A 16,691-nucleotide genomic window follows, 5' to 3' on the forward strand; every position below is an offset into this window, starting at 1 on the left:
GGCGCGACGACACGCATTTCGTTAATTTCACCGTTGAGCTCATTATACACATTAGACGCCTAATGGGGCCCGGAACGATCCCGCGCACGCTCGTGGAATGAGAAAGAGAGAGAGAGAGAGAGAGAGAATAACGTCTTCGTTTTGCGGTAATTAGCACGTTGTGTGGGATTGCTTTAATTACTGGCTGGACTAGCGTCGCGAGAAATCGAGTGAAATTCCGAGAAGGAATTAATTAAGAACTCGAGTCGCAGGCGCGCTTGCGAGTGTAGACGTGTGCCGGTACGCTCGCGAAAGCGAAGGCACACCGGACTCGCGTTACCGTATCGTAGATACCGTAGCAATGGGCCTGTTTGAACACGATCCGCGGGACGCAAAATTCATTTCGCTCGTAATAGCCGGCTTTCCCCGGCCGACGCGGCGCGGCGCGGCGAATCCGATACTCCGAGAACGGCCGGCGAGTCTCGTGCGAAAACGGTTTCACCTGTTGTAGAGCGTCGCGAAGTTCGCCGCGCCGCAATAACACGCCAGTTCGTATCGGGACGGTTTCTCACGGGGCGGCTTCTTACGAACGCTCGGACGCGGCCGGCCGGTCGAGTTCGTTACTCCGCCGGGAACGCAGGAAGGGGCTTCTTTATTTTTAGTGATCCACCGGCATTCGCTCTGCCGCCCGCGCCTCCCCACGTCCCCGCGGCCCGGGTTCCCTCGATATTCGCCTTTCGCCCACACGCAGTTCCACAACTTCCGGCTGCGCCTCTCGTGGCTTCGCCCCTTCCTTCCGCCAGGACCACCGCGCGACTCCTCGCGCTCGGCCTCGTCGGGATTCCTCAGGCTGCTCGGACCGACTCACCCTGACTTCTTTCGTCGTCTTCTATATCTCCGTCCTCTTGTCTCATATCCTGTTGGACACGTTGGACACGGAGGACTGACGAAATTGTGCAATTCAGTCACAATATTCTCATAAAAGAACAAAAAAAAAGGCGGGAAAAAACGACCTGTCGCTAAATTTTCCATTGTTTGCGATGAATAGACAGACAGTCGTCTCGCAGTCGCACAGGGCGGGTCGTAGTTAAGAAAAAGATTAAGATTAAGAGAGACCCACGTACGGTCTTTCTATTTTCGCGTCTTCGATTCAATTGTCCTCTGCTCAATTGTCCTCTCTGCTCAGTCGTCCCAAGCGGATTTCCAAGCAGTCCGCATGTCCTGCCGTTTGTTTTTCAGATAATAGAGAGACATCATTCCCTGCGAGCAGATTGTCGCTGTGCCTGCAGGACCAATCTCGACCAAACACAGAAGCGAACAAAAGAAGCGACCGCATATCGAATATTCCCTCCATGTATTGAACGACGCGTCACGTAGCGCTACAGTTCCGCACACTGATTACTACGCAATTACAATGCATATTTTGTCGTCGGTAGCCGTAATGCTGGAGCAACTCCAACTCCCCGCAACTCTCAACAGCGTCGACTCCGAGCGTCCTCTTCGCCGAAGCCGGCCGTTGCGTCCAGGGTTGATCGAGCGGCCGGACCGAGATACCGATCGTGACACGTAGAAAAGAGCCGAGAGAATTGTTCCCCGGGCGCTCCTACGGACGCAGGTGACTTACCTGGAAGTCCAATTAGCGGCGATTCCGCGATGGAGTGTCGGTCGGTCGGACGGACGGCAGGCCGGCGCGGCGGCGAGCACGAACGCGCACGAGAGCGCAGGAACCCCCGCTATAAGCAGCAGCAGCAGAAGCGACGTGTCGACGAAATTGGCTTAGTCAGCGGCCACATTACGGGGCATTACTGGACATTAACGGGACGTTATTGTGGCAGCATCAGTACGCGCATCGCCATCAGCCCGCTGATCAGCCCGTGTGTGTGCGTGCAAGTACGCGCGCGCCTATGTGTCGTGACATAGAGATAGAGAGAAATGAGAGACAGAAAGAGGAAGGGGCGGGAGAGAGAGAGAGAGAGGAACGGGGGAACGCTGTAGGTCACGTAGCTCGTGAATCATGCAACCTTACCTTTACCTCGTAAGCGATCGCGACTTCTGGGAAACGTCGCGCGGGTGTAACGAACACAGATACTCACGCATACACACACGTTTACGAATACGCCCACGCGACCCCGTAACTGAGACCCACACGGCTCGATTCTCGATGTACCTCCTCTCCTATGTGCCTTCTTTCTCTCTCTCTCTCTCTCTCTCTCTCTCTCTCTCTCTCTCTCTCTCTCTCTCTCTCTCTCTCTCTCTCTCTCTCTCTCTCTCTCTCTCTCTCTCTCTCTGTCTCTCTCTCTCTCTCTCTCTCTCTCTGTCGCTCTCGCGGTGTCCGCGACCTCCAGATAGTCAACCCTCCCCGAAGGTCGCGCCTCGAGCGCAACGAGGTACGAGGAGCGTGGACGGATGTTGAACGGCGATAGCCCGCGATCCTGTCGTAGGAAGCATTTGCAGTTTGCGGAAATCGGCTCCACCGATTTTACGAAACGAGGGTACGCGTGGGAGCGGTAATTCTCACGGTTACGCTGCGGAGAAAGTCAGAGTTGGCGAGACGAAGTTTCGCGGGACGGGGGAAATTTGTAATTAATTAGGAATAAAATCGAATTCCCGGAATATATCAGCCTCCGCCGACGGGTCGGCGGGTAACATCCCGGAATCGCATGAACTTTGTGGAATTGATAATTAATATACGCTGTAATCGTAATGAAACTTGTTAAATGTTGAGCCAGCTATTGAATGTTAAATGTTGAGTGTCATACGGACGTGAGTCGTGCAGCTTCCGGACGACTTCGCGGTATTCGCGGTATATTTCCAAAGTGGCGGAGAGTGCTGGCGTAGCGTTATTTGTTGTCGCGAAGTTCGCAAAAAGCGCTCTCGATAATTCGCAATCAGGGGACCCGGAGAGAGTGTAACAACCAAGTTCCGGAGGATAGACTTTTCTGGCAGACGGGATGCGAATTTACAATTGCCATGTCCGTGACACTGATGCTAATTTAGGTCGTGCGGATAATACACGGAATAATTTGCCTCCGTTTTCTGCGCTTAACGGTACCGCGGCTTAACAACCCAAGAACGTTTCGCAGCGAAACGAAACTTCTTTCTCTACCTGATCCCGCGGCTCGTTTTTCTCCCGTCCCGTTCCGGAGAATTTGAGATAATCGTTTCTGGGGCCCCTTCCGCACAAAGACGCCTTTTCCGAGTAGGTAGAACATGCGACGATGACAAAAGATTACGCGACAGGTGAAATTTTGCGACGTGAAAATCGCGACTGACATCCGTTTGCAGTTTCGACACATTTGTCCAGAATTGTCTAAAGTGCACTTCAACGATTTTCAAGCGTACGTTATGTCGTCCTTTAGTGGCTCATTTTGAGGTGGAATGTTTATTATACTTTTTCTGCAGGATACAACACGCGTTCCCTCCCTTTCTCTTAACACAGAGAGAGAGAGAGAGAGAGAGAGAGAGAGAGAGAGAGAGGATATGTATATATTTCTTTTTTTATTTAATTTATATGAATATATATATCATATTTTATTTAATTTATACAAATACATCATAATGTAGTACGATCAAATATAGCATATTTTATCGGTCACTTGTTGATTTTTAATTGCGCAGGATATCCCACTTGTGCCGCGTAACTTTTCCGTACGCTCGTGGCAAGAAGCGTGGGAGGGTTCTCGGTCCGGCGAATAATGTGTTTTAATTTAGGAGAGTTGGAAGGATATATAGGCGGAATCAGGATGCGGAAATGTGGGAAGTGAAGTATGACAGTGCAGTCCCCTGCGCAACATCGCGGCGGCTGTTCTTTGTCTGTGTATTGTACCTGAACACGATCACTCTTTACGCTCATTATTCGCCAGTTCCGCGAATCCGTGGATTTCGCCGTAAAATGTGAATCACAGAATCAGCGAATTAGTCGTAATGAAAATGTAACAGGCCATTTTTTCCTCTTTCGCTTTCATTAATCTGAAGGCTCCGCAACCCGGAGCTCCCCGAGCTCGAGGATCTGCTTCCTTGGAGAACTAGTTTTATTCCCGTCGCGAGGAAAGAGCGTTCGCGTCACAAGTTTCCTGGTTTATTAATAACAACTTGACGTTGCATCGAGTTACGCGGTACCGACGTTATTCTTCGCGCGATCATCTACTTTTCAAGCTCCGCCACTTGAACTCGCGCGCAGACGATCACCAGACTCTGCTAATATCCGTCTCTATCTATCTGTCTATATTTACACATTCCTATTGTTCGCACGTTACGTTGCGTCCCGTCGCATTCCCAAGCGGAAAAGTGACGTCAAACAACACATTAATGTGATATTCTCAATCTCAGCGTATTAGAGCAAAAGGAAAGTTTTCCAAAAATGTTCACAGCATCTTAAAGGATGTTCAACCGCCATTTTACGGATTTTATTTCCAGTAATCCGTAGGGATTTTTAGCACAGATTCCTGTTTTTTCATGTCATCAATAAAAAGTTGATCTACAAGAAACTGAGAACTTTGAGAGATAAAACTTTTCTCGCGTGAAGGTCAGCTTGTCAAGACAAAAGAAGCCCTTGATCATTTCGCAATTATTGAGATATTAAGGGAGAAATTACACGCGGAAAGTCGTTTTCACGGCTATTTTTACGAATTTTTTTTAACAGAAACGGTAAGATGAATGGACTTGAAATTTTTGCAGTATATTCATTAATGTTCAAAGTATAAAATAAATTTTACTGACACACACAAGAATCGATCCAATTTGTAATTATAGATAAAAGTGTCAAATAAATTAAATAATATAATATTATAGATAATTATAAAGTACACACACGGAGAAAAGACGTGGAATAAAGATATTAAGACGTTGAATTAGATAAATAGATAATTATAGATAAAAATGCCAGAAGATAAAAAAGTCATCCGTTTGCGAGCTCCATGTTTGCTATTGACATAATTCTGGGCCTCTCTCACTACTCTGAAGCCAGACTCAAAAACCAAGACAGATTTTTAAAATATACAGTTGCCGTTATAGCCCATACCAAAATGAAGGCAGCGAAGCCAAGTTTGGAAAGTTTGGTGTATCATACACGCACGGAGAAAAATATCAGAAATATCCGATTGTTAATTCTGTTATCCGATTAAATACACCGGATATTTGATATCGGCTAATCGGAAATTAACAATCGGATATTTCGGATATGTTTCTCAGTGCGTCATTAGTGCGTTCTATTTGACGTTGTCATACTCTCCGGGTCAACACATATCACGCTTGCCCGGTCTCTCGATTCGGACGTCCCGAAACGTGCATATAATTATGAGCGCACGAGCGCCGAATCGGGCTTCCATCAGCTAATGCTTCCGCGGAAGCATTCGCGCCTTTCGGACACGCGCGGGTCACCATTTATTATTTTAACATCCGTGTTATCCAGCACGACGACTGATATATCCATCCCACGGCTGCGCTGCTTCGGAGAAGCGCTGTATTTCGCGCCGGTCTACTGCATACCGGTGCACCGGGTGTAAGTACGCCCCAGAGAGCAGTGAGTTATGACATATTTGCGGTCGAGGATCTTCCCTCGACCCTGCGTGTCGCGCGCGTAGGAGAGAGACCTTTCGGCCGCGGTGAGCGAGCTTGCGAAAACCCCCACGCGTACACGTACGCACACTCACACGTACGCACCACGTGTACGGGCGGTGCCGGTCGTGAGCGCGTGCATTCCTGATGTCTTCCTTACGAGGGTACACCGGCCGGACCATCGCGTCTGCCTATTAGGCCGCTCTCACCACGTTTCGAATCCGCGCGCAAACCCTGACCGTTGCGGCACCCTGACTGATGAATGCGCGCACTCGCGCGCACTCATTTCGCCGACGTCGTCGCGACTGTGTGGAAATCTGCCTGTTGCAATCTCGACGACGATGTGCAACTTCGATGCTTCCAGTCTGAATTTGAGATTAAGACTGCATCGAGGACTGCGGATTCAGGGTTTTCTGACTGACGAGGTCTTAGGCCCCATCAGGCTGAAGTACGGTGAGTCAGGAATGCACGCGACGCACGCGACTTCGATTGGCCGGTTAGCAGCTTGTGTCTTAGGTCGAGGCACGGCAGGAGTCAAGACGCGAAGAGAAGCCGCAGGAACTCATCGCAAAATTCATCGGCGCGCTACGTGAAAAATAGTAGCTTTCCCCGCGCGCGCACGATCGCGCGACATTTCGGGATAATGTCCCGCCTGAGATGTATATACCCAATATTTCGTCGAGACGCAACCAGCGATATTGATTTACGATTATTGCCGGCGAGAGACTGTGTGAAACCGGCTTTATATAACTTACGCCGCCTCCCGATTACCTGGAAGGAAGACACGCGCGTCTCGGTCCCTCGCACAGCCTGCTGTATCCATAATGGACAATGTATCTCGGAGAATTGTTATAAATTTCACATTCCCCCCGCCGCGCGTAAGCGGAATTAATAGCGGGACAAATTAATTCGGGGAAGAGAGCGCCGATCGCGCTGATTAACTTTTCAGGTACGCGAAATTTCATTGCCGGCCCGCCGGGGATGATTCCGCGTACCTGTGTACGACGATTGTCCTTTCACTCCTCGCGACCCCTCCGCGTTATCTCGCTAATGTCCTGAGATTAACGAATCATCACGCGACTTTCTCTCTCTCTCTCTCTCTCTCTCTCTCCCTCTCTCTCTCTCTCTCTCTCTCTCTCTCTCTCTCTCTCTCTCTCTCTCTCTCGTCTTCCGCGAAAAAAGGCGAGGAGCTTGCGACCGTCGCGTCGCTTCCCCGAAATCGATCGGCGATTTCCGAGAGGTGACTTCATTCAGGGATTCCGTCGCCGTCACGCGTCGTTCGTTCCGTCCGATCGTGTGCTGCTCGCGAGAGGTGGAGAACACCAGGTACCGACACCCACGTTCGTCACGTGCGCACGTGCAAATTTCTACCCTCCTCGATGAGAACGCGCGTAAAACCCGAATCGTCATGTGTGTCCGCGCGCCGATCAATAGACTAGTTGCTACACATACGCTTGATTTTCCTGCTGACTTTACCGATGATTAACCTACTCGGCTACGAGCTGTACAGGCTCTACTTTGCGAACCTGAGGGCTCACACAGGTGTCGCTCAGGAGTTTGCCGATTATTCGAGATTGCTAGATATATTTCGGTCCCCCCTGAAAATATAATTCGACCTCCAGTCGAAATATCTATCGACATACCTAGTTGCTCTTTTATCGCGTACTTTCTACTTTCTACTTTTTTCTTTTGCCTTCTCTCCTGATAAAAATGTGACACCCGAATATACCCAGGCGAGTCAGAGAAGTGGAACGTGATTCTTTCTAGAAGCAAAGGCTCGAATTAACTCTTTCCGACCCAGATTTCATTTCGAGTTACATTCCCGCGCGTAAAACGCTATTTCTAAAAACTTATTTCTTCGTCTCCCCTCCCCTCTCTCTCTCTCTCTCTCTCTCTCTCTCTCTCTCTCTTCTGCTGTTTTCTCTCGCGCTTCGTAGTCAACAGGAAAGTACACGGCGGCTGTCGCTGATAAACGATGGAACCTGACGAGAGCCACGACGACTGTGACATGTCGGCCGTTATCACCGGAAGAAAGGCTAAGTGGAACGCTAAGGAGAAAATCGAAGGCGCCAAGTTATGCGATTACACTAATCAGAGGTCAGAAGTCGATGCGGATGTATAATTTCTATTCCATGCTGCACACCCGCGCTGAGGACACCCGCGTTATACCGCCGCGATACGGGGGATACGCGTATGTAGCCATGCGATTTTCCTGCATCAATCGCCGATGTTTTCCTCCTCACGTTCGCGTAAATCATCGCGTATTCCCGCACCACTCGGCGCACCATTAAAACCGGCGCCGTTCACCCTTTACAGACTAACGCGGACTAACAGTGCCCCTTTCCCCTGCCGTCGCAGCGATCAAATCGCTGCTCGCTGATAATAATTCGCTCGTTTCTCTCGAGAAACGCATGTAAAGTAACCTCTCTTTGGTACACCCTTCCCCCGCCCCGCTCCGCCCCTCCCAGCGTTTTGTATTAGTAAAGAATCAATTTGTGCAACATACAAGCCAGGTGATCGGTTTATAATCGCAGGGAGCGATAACTGGCGTGGGAATGTACATTCACTCACCACGTGTGCGGGAGCGTGATTTTCCTGGATATTTCTTTCCCCCGATTGGGCATTTTCTCCGGGGATCGCTCGCTCGATTACTCGTACCTGCACCTGTAAATACAGACTCGCTCGTAGTCGCAATAGTCTCGTTACCGGCGCGATCACGAGAGCGCTCCTTTTCGCACCCGCTTGCGCGACTCAGGTATGTTGGCTGGCTGGCTGGCTGGCTGGCTGGCTGGAAAAGAAAGGCGAGGAGAAAAGGAAAGAAGAATACCTCGTCGGAGTAAATGCGGCGTTGCGCTCTCGTGTAACTTAATACCCGAAGCCCCGCCGCCGCCGCCGTCGTCGTCGAAAGCGGGCGGATAAATCACGACGGAAGGTCGCTCTCGCTCGTCGAGACTCGATTACGCCTCGCAATTAAACTTCGAAGCGACGCAACGCGCAGAGGTGAATTCAACGAGCGAGAAGGGCCGCGAGAGCGACGGCCCAGGGGGAGCGACACGCAGGGAATTCGATCGCCTTGTACTTCGCCAACGTGTAATCGCGAAGATCGCGAGGCGCCATTACGCGCGAGCGCGCGCACGACAGCTAACCGAGAGCAACGGTGGGCTCGCTCGGAGAAATCTCGCACTCGACGCGTCAATCCCCGAGATCGAGATATCGAATCTCGCGATAATGCAGCGAGGCAGCGCGGTACCCAACGTCCTTTTCTCCGCGGGAGAGCGCACGCAACGGGACTCGGCTCGAGCGACTGGGACCTACCTCATCCACGTTCGTATGTATCGCCAAGTTCAGCTATTACATTTGCATCTTGCCATTGAGCTCACTCGCTCTCGCGGTACCGTTGCGATATTCGTCTCGCGGATCTCTCTTCGTATCGGCATTCTCGCGCGCGCGCTACTGCGCTTTCTAACCTCATCATAGCCGCCGGAGGCTACGCGAAGGAGAGATGGGTCGCGCAAGTGTCGAGACAAAGTGCAGAGAGAGAGAGAGAGAGCAGATGTATGCAAGCCGACGCTATTCACGAACGCGAACGTTCTTGCATTTCGAGCCGATGTCTGGGGAAGAAATTCTCCTCGGCGTTTGTACCTCTCGCTATTTGCGACGCGAAGTCAGCAACGCTCGATACTCGCGAGCGCGCGCTAGATCGCGGCGACGACTTTCGACTCGCGGCTCGCTTCGAGTCTAGAAAAGCGCCAAGTTCCTCGCATCTCACCGAACGAAATGGCGGATCGTTCTCTCTCTCTCTCTCTCTCTCTCTCTCGAATCGCCGGTCAGCTACCTTGCTCGTTCCTCGGGCGATCGGCCGGCCGCGCTCGGCCGGTGTACGAAATTCCGAGAAGGGCGGCCCTTTTGCGCTCGACTCCGTTCTATTGACGCAAAAAGAGAGGAGTTGTACGATTGCGGGAGCACGGTCCGCACGAGCGGCGAAACGGAGGAACCTGAGACATGCCTCCCGCTCTCGCGGGAGCAGGTCCCGGCTTTCGGTAAGATTCTCGACGACTGTATTAGGCGATATCGATCACGCGTCTTAAATCATTCACACGCGCGCGCGCTGCGTCCTCCGAATATGTACTCTGAAATATCCTGCTTCTTTTGCGTTTGAGGCAGATCGATATCGCAGAAGGAGAGGGGGAGGGAGGGAGGGAGGGAGGGAGGGAGAGAGAGAGAGAGAGATCGCAAACCGGTCCTAACTTTCATCTTAGGAGAGAGAAAGAGAGAGAGAGAGAGAGAGAGAGAGAGAGAGAGAGAGAGAGAGATGCGCATGCGCGCGGAGATTTCGATGTGGAAAAATGTCACGTCGATACGTTAATTTCTACAAAATCGACGATATCTTTATGTGACATATCCGTTACATATCCCGCGCGATCATCTTTCCGGAGGATGGCCCAGAAATATCTCGCTCGTCTTTCGTTTGGAGCAAACGCGCGACGAAGCATTTTACTTATCAAACCAGTTTCAACGATAAAGACATAAATGTTGCGCCTCTCCAAGGACGCGCCGTGTTTGTGCGACACACGCGGTACGAGAGAGAAAAAGATACGTGACGTTTTAGCCGGGGGATCGGTCACTTATTCTTCGTAAAGTGACTCCCCGACGGGAGCGTGATCGTTCCCCGCGGAGACGAGCAGCATTGTGTGAAAGCCCGCGCGTGAAATTCCCTTTTCCCCGAAAGAAATCAATATAACGATCCTTTGATAACCGCGATCCACCTTGTCGACCCACCAGAGAAACATCCTCCGGAGATGCTCCATAAATTCGTTCCAAACAGCGGGGCAAATTGGGATCGAAGCGGGATATCCAAGCGGATACCCGTTACGCGATCGGAAACGTTCTTATTCTCATTCACCTTATTCGCGCTGACACTTTCGGCGCTCTCACTGCGCTCGCTCGTCTTTTGCGCTGCGCGAAGCGGCGGCGGCGGCGGCGGCGGCGGCAGCGGCGACGGCGACGGCGGCGACGGCGGCGGCGGCGGCTGCGGCTGCGGCGGCGAGTCTTGTAGAGACAGGCGGGAGTAGCCGCTGGATATATACATGCACACGCAATATCATAGCGGCGAACAGTCGACACGCGGCACTCGTACGAAGCGGGTCGTGCTCTCCTTCCTCCTCCGGTCTTGCCAGCGAGGGAGAGAAAGGAAGAGGATAGAGAGTCTCAGAGACGAAGGAAGAAGTATAGTAGTAACAGTAGTGACTCGTGAGAAGAAGTGAACGCTGCGCTCTCCACCCTTCGTGTCTTCGGGCTCCGATCTTCCACGGCGAGGTAGTCGAGAGACAGAGAGACAGAGACAGAGAGAGAGAGAGAGAGAGAGAGAGAGAGAGAGAAAGAGAGCAAAAAGGCGCGCGACTCTTCGGCTTCTCGCGGATTCATAATCGCACTCTCGTGGGCGCGTCTTCTACGATGAGCTTCACGGCGTCCCGCGCCGCGTCGTCGTCGTCTTCTTTCGCCCACGGGGAGCACGGCGCGCAAGCACGCAATAATCGGACATCCTGCCCGCGCGATTCCCCACGTCTCGCAGGGGGCTGCTGCCTCCTTTAGGATGCCACAGCGGCTTCGCGACCGATCAGCTCGCCGCTGAATCGCTCTCGATCGGACTTGGAACCAGGCCAGCGGCTCTGCCAAAACTCGGTAGCACTCTCGGCGCGCACGTCCGCTGGAACACGGCGAGGAACAACCGCGAGCACTTCGTCCAGTCGAGGAACCGCGCGCGCGCGCATTTATCATTATTGTTAGCGCGGAACTCGTCCGCGCGCGCGGCACGCCGATCATATCGAGTGCAATCGGGACATTCGCCGGTCGCCCTCGCGGCAAGGACAACCGAAGCGGCGGCGGCGACGGCGACGGCGGCGACGTAGGACGGGTCACGAAACGTCCGACGTGCACCCCGTGGCCCGAGAGAGAGTAGCCGGTCCGACCGGCCGCGAAATTGTGTACCTGGCTATGGGCAAGCAGCCAATAATAATCCCTCGACGTGACACTCGTGACAACGCAAGGAGGACCAGCAAGGAGGAGAAGCCGACGGCGACGAGCACGGTGATCGCCGGTGGTGCCGTATCGCGATCCAGCGCGGCTAATAGCGCGATCGCCGATAGCGCTGCCGCCGATCGCGATCGTCGGCTCCACGTAGCTCCACGAGACGTCGACGACGACGACAGCTCCTCGTCGAGAGGATGCGCGGGGAGGAGATCGGCGGCGACGACGACGGCGGCGGCGGCGGCGGCGGAACGTCTGGTCCCGGGAATTGCTAATCGCCCGATCAGCGGCGCGATCACCGGCGCCTCGAGCGAGCCGTGTCGAAGGTATCGCGAGGTCGTCTTCGGCGCGACGCGACCACGCAGGAACACCTGGCACGCCGATCGCCCAGAAGGCGAATGCGTCGTCGAAGTGACAGCTACCTCAGCGAGATTCGACATCAGCAGCAGCAGCAGCAGCAGCAGCAATGTCAAGGAGAACCGCGTGCTCGACGCGACGGGCGCACCCGGAGCACGTTGGAGCCGTTGGAACGGCAGGATCGCCGGCGACAAGAGCACTTGTTGCGCGAGCGACGTCGCCTCTCCTCACGCGCAACGACCTCGCGATTGCATAGTCCGCGCCGCTGGCTGCTCCTTCCCCGTCGAGCGGCGAAGCCGACGAGGCGGCTGCGGCGGCGACGGTGTCCTGCTGACTCGTAGTAGGTCCATCGGCGCGCCTAATAACGATATTCCGAAAGCCGATATTCAGATACTCCTTAGCACAGTAGATAGTATTATGCTTGTGAATACGGGACGGCAAGGTCGTCGGAATCGGTTCCCCGTGGCGCTGGCTGCTAGCACGAATGTTGCCGAGCGCGACGGAAATATCTCGGCCGAAGATATCATCAGCAAGGCGGCTGAACTCGTTGACGCAAACAGCAGATCGCTGATAATCGTCCGCGAGAGCCGAGAGTCGATCGACACGGGACGCGTCGTCGGAGGCATCCCGGTATCCAGGTCGCCCAGTGGCGACAGTAACGGCATCGGCGAATCCGCCAGGCTGCTCGATATCGGTATTGACGATTCTTCGTACGCGAAACGGCCGCCTCGCTGCCTCGCTGCCGACGAGGCAGCCGACGGCACGACGACGACGACGACGACGACGACGACGACGACGACAGCCACGTCGTCTTCCGGCAAGACGATCGCGCGAATCCGCGACGTTCCCGACGAAGCGCGACCGAGGCGGACCAAGACGGATACGTGCTGGAGATTGCCGACCACGAGGGTCGGCTTCGTCTTACGGACTCTTCTGCTGGGGCTGCTCACGAGGAGTTTGCTCTGCGACGCCGTGCTCGGCGCTCCGTCATCGGCCGAGGCCAACTTGGGTGACCCGATCGACCTCGATGTCGAAGAGCTGGCCACGCCGGGGAAACACCTCCGCGAGGACGAGCTGGAGATCATCCGGAGGAGCATCGTGCAAGGTCTCGGCCTACAGAGGATACCTGATGCTTCGAAGGTGAGTCTTATTGTTCTTCATTGTTATTCGTCGCGGAGGTGGTTGTGCGTGGCAGACGATGGCAGAAAATGAGCCTGACGAAAGTGTACAACGTTTTACAACAGAACGCTGCTATTCAGATACGATATCGCTATGAAAATAACGCCGATGTTGACAGGGTGTTGATATGTAGAGCTGCCGGACGGAACTGTTGATGCGAGTAACACTGGTATTTAAGAATTGAAAAAGGGAGACGGTTTTTGACCCTCGAAATTTTGAACCTCGGAAACGGAGCGTCCACGAGTTGATCTCAGAATCTGCCGAGAGAGAGGATAGGAACACCCGGTATAATAATGAGTGGTGCTGAATGATACTATCTCGCTTGGATTAAATGAAATCGGTCTCGCAAAAAAAGAAGTAAGACCTCGCTGTTTATATCAACGATCCGCGCTTGGAAAAAAAGACCTCTCGATAAATTCTAAATTATTGCAGCGTCGATAAGAGACAAACGCGGACGCACGACGACGACGACGACGACATCGTGCTCATTCGCGCCTTCGAGTTCGTTGATCGAAGTGTTGTCGAGATTACTCGAGTGGAAAGCGACACACAGTGGAGACTCCGACGCACTTCCCGCGCTCTGAGAAGCGGAAAAATTTTGTCAACCGTCTTATCTCGAGTTTCACTCTTCTGGATCGCAATTAGATCCCGTTTCAGAAGTCGCGTTGTTAGCTTGATGTTAGGAGCGTTCCGCGTGAGGAGTCCCTCTCACTCGCGAAGGATATCGAGGGAAAACGTACTGTAAACAGTTAGCGGGCAAATTCCGTCGTCGAGAATATTTTAGACGTCGTAGAATATTTTAGACGTTAGAACCGTTAGATTATTAGAGGACGAATCAAATGAAGATGATAAATAGATCTCAGTCGAACAGATTGGGTGACCGAAACTGTTATTCTAGTTGTTAGCTATTATTTGGAGTTGTTTCGAATGTACTACGGCTCGTTGACTTTGCCCGCCGATACATCGGCATCAACGTGGACCAATAAGAAGTCTCCTGACGACGATTCGACGACGAAAAGACTCTCTTTTCTCTCGGCTTTGGTTCGCTTACGCGTTTGTTTCTTTACGACTAGACAAACGCTTTCGGATTCGTCACGACTTTTGTCTGAACAAGTACTCATTATCGTTGAATCACTACGGGTGCGTGTCACTTTTTCCACCGTGTGATCTCCCCTCGTCTGCATTTCTTTGAGCGTGGCTATCCTTACAGTATGCTCTGAAACGTTTTCAACTTCGAGACCGGGACAGAGATAGAAGTTGAGATAATTTATGAACCGGATTCGGGGAGAAGAAAGTTCTGTTTCCTTCAACCCCGAAACGTTCGTTACAATCGTTCGTTGTCGACTCGACCGATCTTTTTTTCCCGTATAACCTGATTAACATTCAATGTTCCCGTGTCGGTCTTGTGAGATGAAGTAAGAGAAATCTGCATGGAAGATCATTGAAACCTCAACTTCCGATACTTTGAGAAATGCAACTTTTCTCTCCTATATCTAAGTCGTAAGATTCGCTCGTAGATCCCGGGACATGTGTAAAGTGTACACAAGTTCATGTACAACAAGTACATAGAAATCAGGTGACATCAACAGTCCGGAGTAAAGCTGGATTTAGCGATTCGCTCTCTCTCTCTCTCTCTCTCTCTCTCTCTCTCTTTAGCGCGATAATCGCGCTTATGGCATAGACCGTGGCAGAAGACTCCACCTGACCGCAGTCGCGGCCTCCCGTCGGCGCGCGGCGCGGCGATTACGTCGGTGTAATCGTCCGAAAATAGATGTTACGAATTATAGATTCAGCGCGTTCTTGCTCTAGACTCCTCAAGGATACGCTGCGCGCATTACGCCGGCTCTTGAAGGTGGCGTATAAATCCCTCGTGGGCCGCCCGCGCCCTCGCCATGGCATTTGCACAAACGCGAATAATGCATGGCGCTCATTGATTCGTACGACGCGGCTAGGTACGCGCGCATTGCCTGCCTATTTATAGCCGCTCGTATTTTCCCGTAAGAGTAAATCGTGCGCATAGATCGCGCACCGATCACGAGAGAGAGAGAGAGAGAGAGAGAGAGAGAGACGCGCCGCGCGCGTACGCGCGCATGCACGCGAATGCACGAGACGCCGGCGGCAGCGCGATCGCGCGCGGACCTTCGCGAGGCCGAGGTTCGTTGACATCTCATCGGCCGGTCGTCGGGCTGAAAAAGGGTGCACGTAGGCCACTCGTCCGCCGCACGTAACACAGGCCACGCTGAAAAAGCCGCGACAATGCCGTCCGCCGGCCGGCAGAGGCGCGTGACACGCCGCGCGGTCGTCCGGATCATTAGTGTCGTAAATATCCTCGCACGAAACGGAACGAAACGAGACGCGCGCGCCGCGGGCTTCTTTATAATCCCTTCGGATTACCCCCCCCCTCTTCCCCTCTCCTCCCCTCCCCTTCCCTTCCCCCGCCGTTCTTTTTCGGCGGCCTCTGTATGTCGCTCCGATACGATTTTTCCTCGCGACACGCCTTCGGTCTTCTCCTTTTCTTGTTTCTTTCTTACTCGCCTGCTAATCTCTCGTATTCCGTTCGCGGCGCGGCGTTTATCAACAAACGCGACTCGGCCGCAACGGACGATTCCCGCGAGCGGAACCTCGGCGAGAGCGACAGGGATATACGATGCCGATTTTAAATCGATTTAATCGAAGATCGATTAATCGGAGCCTAAAAGATCGATTTCAAATCGATTTTCTGGAACTTAATCGATTCAAGGATCGATCTGTGAATTTTGAAAATTGCCAACATGATTTTTTCAGTTTCTACTAGTCATGGTTTTTTTTTTTTTTAATTCTTTTTAGTTGTAATATTTGAACTCACTTAATGGCTGCACGATGCACATTACGCCTTTAGGCGTAATGATGTCCCGTGGACGAAAATTTTCAGTGGAACGGAACGCGCGAACCAATCACAGCCACTCCATATAATAGTATACATTATATACATATGTATATACATATAATAGTAAACGTGATTTCTTATTTAATAACGTTTAAAAACCCTTGATCGATGTTTAATCAAACTAATTGAATCCTTAATATAAAGATCTTTTTCTATCTTGTTGTGGTCACACACAACACAACCAAAAGAGTATCCATCTGTTTAATTTCTTTAATTCATATTAAACTTTATATGGGTTACATGAGGTCTACTTTAGAGTGTAGAAATTTGACAGATAGTTTACTTTAATGAGTGGTTCACACTTTACATGCATACCGATTCAAATCGATTCTTTACAAACCGATTTTTTAAAGATCAATTTTTTGCTTCGTGATTCGAAACGATCTGTTTGAAAAAAAATCGGCATCCCCACAGGAAGATTCGCCGGTTTCGCGAGAGGAAACGGTCGCTCTCTTTCTCTCTCCGTTCCAACCGCGTTGTCGACATATGTTCAATTCTGATTCCAATTAATGATTCTCGATTAAACGTTAAAGCAAATTACCAAAGTCCTTGAAAAGAACTCAGACGAAGATTTCTTCATCGACGTTGGTAGGAACAGAAGGAATTAGCCGTTTGTTAGCAAAGCGATATTCGCAACGCGATCGCGGTGTGTTTCGACGGGGGAAAA

The 16,691-nt window shown here is 51.9% G+C and overlaps 1 protein-coding gene across 1 annotated transcript in view; it reads left to right on the top strand.

The window, feature by feature from the left end:
• The first annotated feature begins 10,611 nt into the window (after window positions 1–10,611).
• The window catches only part of mav (TGF-beta domain-containing family member maverick), a 40,991-nt gene continuing 34,911 nt past the window's right edge, over window positions 10,612–16,691 (top strand). The window contains exon 1 of the mRNA XM_011148067.3: window positions 10,612–13,059. Within this exon, the coding sequence (XP_011146369.3) occupies window positions 11,530–13,059 (1,530 nt within the window). The 5' untranslated portion in view covers window positions 10,612–11,529. The remainder of the gene's footprint in view (window positions 13,060–16,691) is intronic.

The sequence above is a fragment of the Harpegnathos saltator genome, unplaced genomic scaffold (genome assembly GCF_003227715.2).
Source record: "Harpegnathos saltator strain DR-91 unplaced genomic scaffold, Hsal_v8.6 scaffold38, whole genome shotgun sequence".
Lineage (NCBI taxonomy): Eukaryota > Metazoa > Arthropoda > Insecta > Hymenoptera > Formicidae > Harpegnathos > Harpegnathos saltator.